General features: G+C 39.2%; 3 protein-coding genes across 5 annotated transcripts in view; 1 reads left to right on the forward strand and 2 right to left on the reverse strand.

The window, feature by feature from the left end:
* The window catches only part of specc1 (sperm antigen with calponin homology and coiled-coil domains 1), a 29,436-nt gene extending 21,046 nt beyond the window's left edge, over positions 1–8,390 (reverse strand). Inside the window, exons 1-3 of the mRNA XM_085936594.1 lie at positions 8,298–8,390; positions 1,997–2,205; positions 1,786–1,921 (exon numbers count right to left, since the gene is read on the reverse strand). Of these exons, the coding sequence (XP_085792720.1) occupies positions 1,786–1,921; positions 1,997–2,205; positions 8,298–8,379 (427 nt within the window). The 5' untranslated portion in view covers positions 8,380–8,390. The remainder of the gene's footprint in view (positions 1–1,785; positions 1,922–1,996; positions 2,206–8,297) is intronic.
* Positions 1–10,608, forward strand: part of timm22 (translocase of inner mitochondrial membrane 22 homolog (yeast)) — a 30,241-nt gene extending 19,633 nt beyond the window's left edge. For 2 of the 3 annotated variants that reach the window (XM_085936587.1, XM_085936588.1), the window contains 4 exons: positions 8,858–9,055; positions 9,194–9,390; positions 9,685–9,757; positions 9,842–10,608. In XM_085936587.1, coding sequence (XP_085792713.1) covers positions 8,858–9,055; positions 9,194–9,390; positions 9,685–9,757; positions 9,842–9,918 — 545 coding nt within the window. In that variant the 3' untranslated portion in view covers positions 9,919–10,608. Of the gene's footprint in view, positions 1–8,748; positions 9,056–9,193; positions 9,391–9,684; positions 9,758–9,841 lie in introns of those variants that run through there. The other variant, XM_085936586.1, reaches the window with a different exon arrangement.
* On the reverse strand, positions 10,463–12,466 carry bkgd (beta-keto-L-gulonate decarboxylase). The gene is made up of 8 exons (XM_085936584.1): positions 12,320–12,466; positions 12,150–12,248; positions 12,000–12,073; positions 11,816–11,917; positions 11,318–11,494; positions 11,094–11,243; positions 10,876–10,992; positions 10,463–10,790 (listed from the first exon to the last, which is right to left on the reverse strand). The coding sequence occupies exons 1-8, from the start codon at positions 12,384–12,386 to the stop codon at positions 10,617–10,619; spliced, it is 960 nt and encodes a 319-aa protein (XP_085792710.1). The 5' UTR covers positions 12,387–12,466; the 3' UTR covers positions 10,463–10,616.
* Between the last annotated feature and the right edge of the window lie 159 nt (positions 12,467–12,625).

Raw genomic sequence — 12,625 nt, forward strand, 5'->3', positions numbered from 1 at the left:
CCGCTGACAGGGTCCATGTCTGGTAACTCAGATTTAGTTAGTTAAACCTAAACACACTTCGGGTCAGTAATAATCCTGAACCACATCACTCAAATCGGTGTTGTCTAACTCAAGTGTTGTTCATGAGTGACTCACGAATATTTGTAAAAAATTTAGGCTTGACTCAAAAAAAAAAAAAAAAGGAAACTACCATGTTGTTTTTCACTGTACTGGATATTTGTAGCTTCACCAAGCTTGTTATTTATAGAGTGGGACAGTTTGTGTCCTTGTGTCGCTTCCCTTTCCTTTCTCCGCCTCCAATGAAAGCTTGACTGAATTATTGACGAGGCTTTTTAAATAAGTTATCAGAAAAACTATTGTCTGACACCATGGTAGAATTGGTCAAATCTCAACATCTGAGTCCATTAATAAAAATAACAGATTACAAATCTTGCTAGGTAACTCTTCGGTAAAGCAGAATTGCTCTGCCCGATTATATAAAAAAAAAATAATAATAATAATAATAAGTGTACATTTCCAAAATGAATGTCGCATAGCTACAGAATTGAAGGGAAAATATAAATACAGAGAAAACAAAAACAGCACGTTTATTCCCCTCAAGCAACAACAATATTCCTTTGCAATTTTTGCAAAAAAAAATCTATATTAAACAATAATAATAATATTAATAAAAACAATTGCAATTCCTTGCAATTTTCTTTGACAAATAATTATTTTGTGATTCATTTCCTTGATGTTGACTGCTCAGTAGAAACTGGTTCACTAAACTAGGCCAATGTAAGTATCTGAGGGGGTGATGATGATTTATCATGCACCCTTTTTCTCACTTGAGTACAAAAATACCAACGTGAAATAATCTTTTCATAATTAGCGCTAAACCAGTTTCTTATTTTTCTTAATCAGAAGTTCAAGCGTTTACTTTTTCATCTCGTTTGAAGTCCCAACCCAATTATAGTCACTTCAGCAAAACAGCCCCAAGAGGAAGAACTGCATTGGAGCTTAGAATCCATTTTGTGGATGAACCACCAAAGGCATAGTCAGAAATGTGTTCCAAAGTCATGCTGTGAAGAATTATAGTTTGCATATTCATTTGCATATTCATATAAAAAGTAGGTCAATTGTGAGTAACTCTCATCTTCCAACATATGTGAAAAAATTGATTCGACCAGAACATCCAAATGTCCTGACATCAATTTATACCCTCTTTTGTTAGCAGCAAGCTCACCTGGGAACGGCTCAAGGATACAAAAAATGAAGGTTTTGGATTAGCTCGTCTAAGTCTGGACTTAAATCCAACTGGGCTCAAAAAGCATTGAAACAATTCTGACATTGAGTGGGTTGTTATTCCTCCATCATATCATCACTTCTCACAAAATCCAACAAAAAACATCAACCCTTAACTTAAAAAAAAAACTGTTTTTGCCCATTTGTAACTGTCAATTAATTTTGACAGTTTCTCTCTTTTGAAATACATAAATCTTTTGACAACTAAAACCACACACCAGCCAATGGTTGGTTGAAAATTGTCAAAATGAAGAGACTTTCCCCTGAATACTTGGTCTGTGTCGCCCTCTTGTGGCTCAAGTGGGAAGTTGTCCCATACGCACCATTAAGTACAATATTATACAAACGTGAGTCTTCAAGCATTTTGTAAATGTCTCAGAGCTTGTCATGGGACAAGAATGACGACATGACACTTCTCAAATTAATGAATTCAAAGTATAAAACTGTTTTATGCTAGGGATGTTCATAATTAGTTAATTCTATGACATATATGTGTCTTACCGGCTAGACTACGGGGGCGGGCCTCAGCTAGATCCGAGATGGCTCCGGTGGTCACTGTCTTCTTCATGCGCAAGCCAGTAGCAGCAGCTCCCTGTGCGGGCTTTGTCAAAGCGTCATCACTATTGGCTCGTTTAAGCTGAAAATGAAATAGTTCTCATAAATCATCTGTGGGTGTTTGAGAAAGAGAGGTTTGAGTTATTAACGAGATTACCAAGTGAGGATTGGGCCTCACCCTGCTCAGCCGCAGGTCTGAGGCCAGCGTGTTAGATGATCTGGAAGTCTTCATTGCTGTCGAGGTGGTGGTGGAGGATGACGAAGAAGGAGCTAAAGTTTGCTTAGTTCGCTCGGACAGTCCCGCTTTGGGTAGCCCCAACTTGGTGGCACCCGTTTTCATCATGACTGTGTGATAGTTGACCACACCTGGGGGGGGGAAAAAATGTCTATTAGGGTCAAATAAATGTGTTACTTTAAATACAGGAAGAAAAAAAAACCTGATTCTTTACTCGAATGGTTTTCACACGGGATCCTCGAGCCTTAAATTAGGGACCCGCAGTCACTTTGTATAATTTGAAAAAAAGAAAGTGCATACATGTAAAATGCCTCCAGCACAGCAATTAAACTACAGTATAATTACAGTGTAGACTAAACAAATAAAGTGAATGTGGGGGAAAAAAAAAGTGAATCTTTAAAGTCGCTAGTCTCTTTTTAGAAAAATAGTTCCTCGAGGGGATGGAAAACTAACTATGTTGGTAAACTACCTCCTCTCTCTCTTGGTGTCCATGTTAATGGAAGCAGAGCATGTCGGTTAGCTACAATAAATACATATTGAATTTAATTAAAAAAAAAAAATTTACATCACCAAATGGTAGCCAATCGTCTTTGGAACAAATATCGGGTCCTTGTGCTCCAAAAGTTGGAAAATCCCTTTTCAAATGAAAATTAAAGTTGTGGCCTTAGTCCTTAGGGGGCAGTATAGAGCTAAATTGACGCTATATCAAAACACTGACTGACATTAAGAACTGTTTTAGGTTTTATAAATCCACTAATACCACAGACTGATAATATTGTAAAAAACAGTACAGAAAAGCAGGTATGTATATCCTTTACAATGGTGACGCATATGTTTCCTCTGGCAAAGGCAAAAAACACTTACATCAAGAAAACTATGCAAGCCTAGCCTGAGGGTAAAAACGTAACTAAATAATTTCCAGTTTGAAATTCCTACAAAATTGTGCCGATGCCAAACAATAATAACCTTCACCTGGCAGGTACGCATGCAGCGAGCGACAAGTTACACAATCATCATTTTTGGGAACTAAAGCGACTGGGCGATTTTCCTACTGCAACAGGATGTGGTCACAAACTGTGACAGAGAACTTGGCTTTCAATGGCGACAAAGGAACATAGTCAGCTGGGCAGAGTAGATGTGGGAAATGGAAGGAAGTGGGAGTGCACTTAACAGCAAAGAATAAGCGTGGGTCATAGTTGTGTATATATATCTTCGGGGGGGGGGGGGGGGGGGGGGGGTCATTGATCCAGGCCACAGTAACTTGACCTTTCCTCCCAGTACACAAAACCATCTGCCCTTTTCCAATATTACTTGTGATACTACTTTTAAACTGTGACCTTGTCAAATTTGACTCACAGTTTATTAGTTATGATGATGATCAAACTTTATTTAATCATAACACCTTTTCATCCGTAAGCTTTAAGTCATCCTTCCACTTGAACCAAGTTCCTCTTGTCAACTATTTTAGGCTACATATGTAATTTTACCGAAAAGTTATGTGCGTTACACATGGGTTGAGGGAAAAAGTCATCCAGAAATAATTTCCCTTTATAGTATATTTAGAACATTTTCAAATGAAATGTACTAATAGCCTTGTATGCTAGCACTTTCTGTTCTGATTAAGTTTGTTGATACTGTTTACTGTCATAAGAACAGCATCATGTGACTCCCAAGTCTGCAGGCAACATCCTGTGACTGATCCAATTGTGGTTCAAACAGTTTAACCATTACGATGGCTGGAAAGAAATAATCTGCGGTATGTCGTGCTCTATACGATGCTGCCTCGAAATGAGGCGAAATAGTTCCCGCTCAACTGAACTGCTGACGTAAGATAACATTAGCGAGAGCACTTATCTTTTTGGGTGTGGATGGAATAATCTTCCACATCTGATCTGAGACGCGTGGATTGTTTGCAGAGAGGACAGGGCGGAGTATTATAATTACAGAAGGAAGCTTAACATTCATACACGTAAGCATGTAGCTCAAAATAACAGATTCAATACGTGATGACAGGATGTCTCAGTCTTCCATTTTCAATAAGTCGTCTTAAGCTTAAAAATATCAAAATAACAAAAGCTATACTGAAGAACTATGAAAAAGCCAGAAAATTAAGTTATAAAATACTGAATCATGTTCAATTAATTGTAGGATAACATCCACAAGACTGACATAACCAAACAAACATGGCTGACCATAAGCTTCAACCGCTAATGTTTTCATAGCCACTGTTGAATAATGGAAAACCAAGACTATCCTGCTAAGTGACTCATCAGAGAACGTCGTTCTGCCTCGGAAATGTACGGCACACTCCGCCGCAGACAAACATGAGAAACTTGGCAGACACGTTTGCCACTTATGATGTAAAATGACGGGAATCCATTAGTCTTTTCCAATTTTCCTATTAGTCAAATATGATGCTTGCCAATCACAACGCCAAGACGAAATACACTGATGAGCAACTGTAATGGTGATGAAAACTTTCACCATCAAACTTTTACGCCCTTCCATTCTGGTGTAATTTAGATCCCACATTTTTATGGCATGCCAAGGCCTCTGTAGCATGTGGGTAGAATGCAAAATGTGCTTTGGCGAGGAATGAAACGAGCCTTAGATTGTGGCGAGGAGCTAAATTTGCTTTGACCACACCCTTGTTCACGACAGAGCTATGCTAACATGTTACACGCAGATGAAAAGTCATTCGGTAAAGATGATTGGCAGTACTACGACTAATAATCCTGAAAAAAAACAAAAAACAACAACACTGGTATGGTACAGTATGCATTAAGGTATGACTCGTGCCTGGCCACATCAACATTTCTAAAGTAGCTAAATCTTGGGGGGTGGTCTCCTCAGAGTCATGAGCTCAGCTTAAAGGAAAGTAGAAGAATTTATTATTAGCCTCGTGCTGCGAGACCGTCTCAATTTGCCCTCTGTGTTCCTCTTTAGTCTGGGGGAAATGTGAAACTGATGCGCAACTCTTTCCCCAATCGGGGAAGTTGAAGAATGTGTGGAAATTTGCGAGCGCGCCAATATTAACCTGCCAACCTTTTTTTTTTTTTATCGCAGCTACAATTGATTTGCATTGAGACTTGTTTGGTCTGGCTGGAGTCTACTGAAGGCTTTCTGTGGAGTATTCATGCTCTTTCCCCCCTTCTCATGTGGGTTCTCCAGCTTCCTCCCACAGACCTACATAATTCAGATAGTTGTCCAGCTCTGCATGTGTGCCTGGTGATAATCCTTGGTTGCACCCTTATTCTCATTCTCAACAGCCCATCTGCAGTATTGTTTGAATTCCTACTATATTGGTACAGATAGAAATGGAAAAATATAATCGAAATTATCACCGAATATTCGACAATGAGATTGCAAATATAGTGTCTCTATATTGATATCAGATATCGGTCACTTAACAGCAGTGACATTTGTGCATTTATATAATGCAAGCTGTAACTAAAGTTCCCATGCATAGTTCATCAGCTAGAGGCTGTATTTCAAGTTTCTTCAAGGCAGGCTCCCTAGAGGGCTAAACTTCCTGCTCTGATGGTGTCAAACTTTGAGTCTGATAAACAGCCTGAGCCACGTTGCATAAACTTCTGTTGCTTGCATGTAGAGTGAGTGGGCGGATTCCATAGAAACACTTGCGCAGCATCCATGAGGATAAAGCTCAATGACTTTCCACAATGGAGCATCATAATGGGAGAGTTCCACCGCAGGACATTTATTGGCCTCCCATTTTCGTTTTGATCTTCATCACCCAGACAAATATTTCACATTTTTTCCCCGGCTCGTGCTCACATTACACCTGTAAACTTGCTTGTCCGGTTTACCCAGAAGAGACATGCTAATGATATCTACGCATCTGTCATTCTCTTTGTATTTAGACACAAACAAAAACATATTAATGTCACGTTAAATGTGGTTCTGGTGACCTATTACATTCTTTGGAAAATATTTGTCATGTATGCTTTCTTTCCCCAGGTTAATCCAAACATCTGGTAGATGGAAAATATTCAGATTAACTCATGATTGATTGAAAGTCACATTTTATTCTTTCTCTCGTAAATTCAACCTTCCCTTAAATTAGTGAAGGACATTTCACTAGCTTGCGGGCCAACGTGGCTTCCTGTCTACTGGCGATTCTCTAATCACACTTTGCCTAAAAGTGAGTCACAGTTGTCACTGACAAAAAAAAAAAAGAAATCTTTCCAATGAAACTATTCATGTTATATAACTTATGTACTGAATCAACATTGACAGCAGCGCTATTGTTAAAAAAAAAAAAAAGGAACTACTGTCCATTTCTGTATTTGCTTATGCTCAAGGGCGGGGCCTTAACAAGTCGGTTTATATGATTTATTACATCATCCTCCGACCGCATTTCATAATAGCCAGCCTTCCACCACATCACAAGGTCACGTCATTGCTGCATATAGATGGAGGATGGACTCGAGCACGGCGGCTAGTTTTTTTTTTCTTTTTACTCAGTCCCTTAGTTATTGCTTTCACATTGGGGAATTGGAGACCATTGCTGTGAAGAAAAATTGATCATTCTCAATTTTTCCAGACTCATGCCACCTACAAGTATTTGCAACTGTATATGGGTCCTTCCCAGATAGCCCACATGCTAAAAATAGCAAACAAATGACAGGAACTGCCTGGGTAATGATTCAAACAGAGAAAAAAAATAATAGACGTTCAAGTCTCCGGTTTCCACTAGGTCTAGTACAATGTGTTTCAACACGAAGACAAATATGGCAGAATTGTATGAGCAAATTTGAAAATAATCACCGACAGAAGTATCTTTATGAAACCCCCAATAGCGTTTTAATTTCATATGTCAAAAGATATTCAAGTTTGCCCCATCAAATTGAGATGGGCTTCTTTTCAGACTTCCAACTATTTCCTCTACTGGTGTGGTTAACCATAAGGAGGAGAAGTGGCTTTATTTAGCTTCGAACAATATTTACATTGAACACACTGTAATACTTGGTGCATATATCTTTTTTTTCTCTCTCTCCTATGACATTTTCAAAAGTAGCAGGAGAAAATTGAAAGCTCTCATTTGTTGGGTTGCACAAAATATGCCTGCAAGAAAAAACTATCTATACTCTGCTATTTATGGAAACAAGGCCAATGTCATAAAAATTCACATTATCCAAAACAACAAAAGATATTTGTCACGTAAGAGTAAAGATATTTGAAGATATCTGCCCATACAGAACATTAAACTTTAAATTGGAGGAGACACAAGGAAATGATTACAAGAAATAAAATGAGTAAATAAACGAGTAACACCTCTGTGGTCATGCCAAATGGGTTGCTGAGTGAATGAAAACGGGCCTTTAAAAATGTGAGCATTCACTGACGAAGCATATTAAACACAACACCGCCTTATTTTGGAAGCCTCACTAATGAGAAACAAACGGTTCGACGACCATGTAAATACAAAGTAAGAACAGGCACTATTTAAAGTGTGAGAGGATTACAGTAGTAGTTTGCATCTACAGCAAAGAGGGGAAATTAGTGGGCCACACACAACCACACTTAATTAATGATTACATAATAATAATAATAGTAATAATAATTTGAAATATATTATTTCATATATTGACCAAAAAAAAGAAATCCACTATAATGCAAATTTCCGGTTGCCAAACTGTGAATATGTTGCAACTGTAGTTTTAAGTAGTAATGTCGCCATTCACCACTAGATGGCAGACAAAGCTTAATTGGACTTTCACCAGCTCTTATACTGCCCTATACTATGATATGAGTAGGCCTTTTAATGTTTTTGTGGATTTGGAATGATGTGCAGGACAAACATAGTACCTTAATAATATTAAAATTCGGAGTGAGTTGATTTTTGTTCAAATGTGCACAAAATTAGTTCTTGCTCATGGAATGATGGGGGGAGTAAATTAGAGCAGTGACAATAAAGTCAGACGCGTCCCAAAACGACTATATAAAGATTCCGTTATATTCGGTTAGGCAGTGACACACATGGACATCTCCTCTGAGTCTTCTTATTCCATTGAAATATGATATTTCCATTAATCGAACATTGGCGTCTTCAGTTACGAACCATCTGTTCACCGATTTTAAATTAACGTCGTAGGGCTTTACCGTTCTCAATTACCTCATCAAACGCAAAGTTAAGACAAATTGACGCAATATGCACGAGCGCACTTCCAGGTCTGAGAGAAATATATTTTGCGCTTCTCACCTGTTCGGTGGTGTTGGGGTGCTGCTGTTGTCAAGGCAGGATGCAGCCAGCCAGTACTACCGACTCGACTCATCGGAGTCATAGCTGGCCGACGGATAGGTGGAGCGCTTGGCGCAGTACTCGAAAGGGTTCATGGGAAATGTAGTCTATCGTGGGTCGCCACTGCGCCATGCCCATCGTCCTTAGTTTAAAGTTTCACTATTAATTGATAAAACGTACTAATCTTAATCACAAACCTGTCATGTAAAATATGTAATATATATTTTTGATAAAATAACTAACTAAAAAAACTACTGATATGAAACCCATTTACGGTACAAATAATTACTCCAGCTTTGACGTGAACAAATACTCCATTCATTTATTGAATATTTAAAAATACAGTGATGTGAACCACATTTTTTTTTACATTTAAAAAAAAAGTCTATATTACCAATGGAAAGAATCTGCCGCTGCTCCTCTAAGACTACATTTACCTAAAGCGCTGTCATTGACAAACATGGCGGCCTCCGCGAGTGTTGCAGAGGTTTTCGGCTCTGATTCTAAAAGTTCTTCTCCAGCTGATCCAAACATGGCAAGCTCGCCGATTCAGTACAGCATGGTCCTGGATCATCTTATTGGAGACAAGAGGACCGTGAAGGACTTGCACCCTGGTGTCATGGGGGGATTGCCGGTGCCTCCAAAAAGCGAGGAGCAGAAGAGGATAGAGAGTGCAATGGAGAGTTGTGCTTTCAAGTCCCTTTTGGCATGCGTTGGAGGTAAATACGAATAGTTAAATGTGATCATAGTGATTAAAATGAAGCATTTTTGGACACGTCACAAATTGTAGATTTCCAGCGTCATCATTGTAATGAAAATCCATCCAGTCAGTGTTGACATGTTGTTTTTCTACACAGGGTTTGTCCTCGGGGGAGCGTTTGGTGTTTTCACTGCAGGTATAGACACCAACGTTGGTTTCGATCCCAAGGACCCATTGAGGACCCCAACAGCGCGAGAAGTCCTCAAAGACATGGGACAGAGGGGCATGTCCTACGCAAAGAACTTTGCCATTGTGGGAGCCATGTTCTCCTGCACAGAGTGCATAATAGAATCGGTATGGTAACACTACGAGTCTACTACAAAAACGGCAAAACATGCAAGGAGTAAATCATTTGTGCTATAAAATCTCTTGTTAGTGCATGGCATAAGTTTTGTAAGGCAACAATGTTCACCTCAGTTGATCCAACAGTTCCATCTAGTGGTCACTTATCAGTATGACATGCAATGTAAAGGTTTAAGTCAGGTTCCTCTATCATTCAGATACTATAAAATAACGGAACCGAACATGCATTTTCAAATTTCTCTTTTAACATATTGAGACACAACTTTTGTCTTTTTTTATTTACAGCACAGAGGTAAATCAGACTGGAAGAATGCAGTGTACAGTGGTTGTATTACTGGAGGAGCAATTGGCTTTCGTGGTATGTAAAGCTATATTTGCATAGATATGTTTTGTTTTTTTTCCCTTATACCTGGATTTCTTCCCCCCCCCTCCACGTTTTTAGCTGGTCTAAAAGCCGGAGTCCTAGGTTGTGGAGGCTTTGCCGCTTTTTCTGCAGCCATTGAGTATTATCTTCGGTGATCGTCGAGGACTAAAGTGACTCTGTGACCGAATTGTCCCTCCGGATGAGCCTGTGTAGACAGACTAGAAGAAGTTTCTATCCATTGGGCTGCAAATGGAAGAGCGATGCAGAAGCCAACTATAATTGTGATTGGTTGGATTTCTGTGGTTGTTTGAAGTGGACAGAAAAAAACATCTTTTATTTTTTGTTGTTGCCTGATCAGAATGTATCATTTTCTGTCAGGATGTTAAGAATGATGAGTTGGGAAAATATTGGTAAATTTCCCATCATTCTTTTCATTAAGTGATGTTTATAAGAGTATTTATTTGACAACTATTCTTGCTGATTTGATGCTCTTTTCACTTGTAGTTATAAACTGTAAAAACTAGAAGATGGTCATTTACCACTAATCCAGTTACTTTATTGTCATCCATTCCATTTGAAAATAATGTATATAATTAATTAAAGCTGCAAAAGGATGGTTATTCTATTGGAGGAAAACAGTGTATTGAATTTATAGGATGGTTAAAAAAACAAAGTTGGCTAAGTACAATGTACCAAATGAAATTTTAAATAAGTTTATTAATTGTGTGGAATATTCCAATTTAATACATGCAGTTTTTCTATACAGTATATCACCACAATTACATTACATTGATTGGGTAGAGTTTCACAAAAATGACTGATCATTAAAACCAGTGCACCATGCAGTTCTTGTTTAATCTCTTCCAACTGCATGTGTTTCCTTGGGTCTGTCGACGCGGTAAATAAACTCAGCAGGTACAAAGTAACCCAAGTACTCCACGCTGTCGGGTGTGGTGTCTATGTAGTAGTGGCCACCTTCTCCGTGATGACTGAAGCAGTGGGTGTGCTCCACACGCAGGTCAAGTCCCTTGATACAAATAAGTTTGCTCAAATTACCTTCAATGCTATTATTGATTACTTTTGCACAGTAGCAACATGAGATATTTACTTACAGGATCTTTGGATACAAGCACCGACTGGCAGATGAGTGGGGCGTTCACTTCGAAGTGTTTGAGCCAGCTGTTGACCTCCTCGTCGGTATTTAGTGGACACACCGAGTACTCTCTCGGCTGTGCATAAACGGTTAGCATGAGTTTTTTAGTAAATTCTTTCATAATATGTCGCCATTCCATGTCATTTAAAATGGCTGCGTAAGGACGCACATATTTACCATGATGTGAATTTTAGCTTTCCCCTTCTGGATGATGAAAGTGCCCCCCAAGGCCAGGATTTTATCAGGGTACTGAACCTCCAGAGTCTTTCTCAAGGCAGTCACAATACTGAGATCTCCAGTTCTCCTCTTGGCCCGCACCTCTAAGACCTGCGGAGAGGAGGAGACGACTATCAATTTTCATCGTCAAGTTGTCTTTGCAATACTATAGTTATGATCATCACCTTTCCTGGCCTCCCCTCACAAGCATAAAGATTCCCCAGCAGTCCAAATTTGCAGTCAGAGAATTTGTCACTGTATCTTTCTTGCAGACACTGGCCATCTACTGGATTGATGGAAGCGAAGTAGCTGCTGTTCACTGCGGGCCTTCCATCGGCTTCAGTCAGAACCAGTGGCATCAACTGGGATAGCAAAATATACATCAAAGATCGGTCTGCTGTTTTTAAAGGTAAAAAAAATTTACAAACTTTCCAGGGAAAAGGACAACTAATTAGCTTCCTCTCATTCTGGATTCCCAAAAGATCAGTCATGCTCACTATATTTATATTTTTTTACTGGCCTGAGAAACAGTTTTGATTAAGCCCTGCAAACTCTGCCTAGCAACCTATGCAATTTATCGATAGGTTTTTTTTTTTTTTTTTATGCCACCCCTGGCCACCATAGAGTGGTGCCGCTGGCCTCAATGATTAACTTTTTTTATGCTGTTAAAAAGTGATGATTACCTCTGCATTCATCCCTACAATTCTGGAGGGGGCGGCTCCTGCACCAAGGATGAACGCTCCTGGGAGCTCCAGCTCCTTTGATATAGCATTCATGTCATATTCCTAATTAGAGAATATGACAGGTTAATTGGACACACAAACCACAAAAAGCCAGAGGTCTCTCTGGATGAATAGTAAACAGTACCTTGTGCTTTTGAACCAGGGGAACCAGGTAAGGAACTCCTCCCACATCCGTGACCCGAGGACTTCCACATAAACCTGAAGATGGACGAAAACCATCACATTGTATACAAAACTGGAGACATTTAAATCTGATATGAAAAAACAATCTTACCTTTAACAGGAAAGTTGAACGGTTCCTTACTGAGATCGGGACATTCCACAATAGTCACCTTAACTTCTGCAAAGTTATCTTCCAGCCCCTTTTGTAATACTGCAAACAGTAACGGTTTTTAGATTCTCTCCTTTAACCACATACTTTGTGTATTATGTTCAAATTCTTACCGGCACACAGATCCTGTAGGTCTGGGACATGCAACTGAGCCTTCTCAGTTTTGCTCACATCTGCCATGACGATATTTGTGTGCAAGTTATGTCACGAGAAGGGAAAACTGGAAGAATTGTGTGGAAGCCTGCAGGGAGAGCGTCAGAGTAAAGTCCAGCCAAAGAGTATAGAAAGTAATGAGTGTGTTACGTATGTAACCACCTGTAATGTAATGTCCATATTTCGTCCATGGCTAGTATTGCTACCATCGTTTTGTGCAATCCAAAGTCTATTTTTTTTATTATTATTTTTTGTATAAGCCGTAT

Source organism: Syngnathus leptorhynchus, chromosome 17 (genome assembly GCF_054491065.1).
Source record: "Syngnathus leptorhynchus isolate UIUO chromosome 17, UIUO_Slep, whole genome shotgun sequence".
NCBI lineage: Eukaryota > Metazoa > Chordata > Actinopteri > Syngnathiformes > Syngnathidae > Syngnathus > Syngnathus leptorhynchus.

Coding starts and splice junctions, on each gene's coding strand:
- bkgd (XM_085936584.1), bottom strand. CDS start 12,386: ATGGCAGATGTGAGCAAAACTGAGAAGGCTCAGTTGCATGTCCCAGAC. Junction 11,918..11,999: donor CCCTGGTTCAAAAGCACAAG/GTACTGTTTACT, acceptor TTCTCTAATTAG/GAATATGACATGAATGCTAT. Junction 10,993..11,093: donor AAGCTAAAATTCACATCATG/GTAAATATGTGC, acceptor GTTTATGCACAG/CCGAGAGAGTACTCGGTGTG.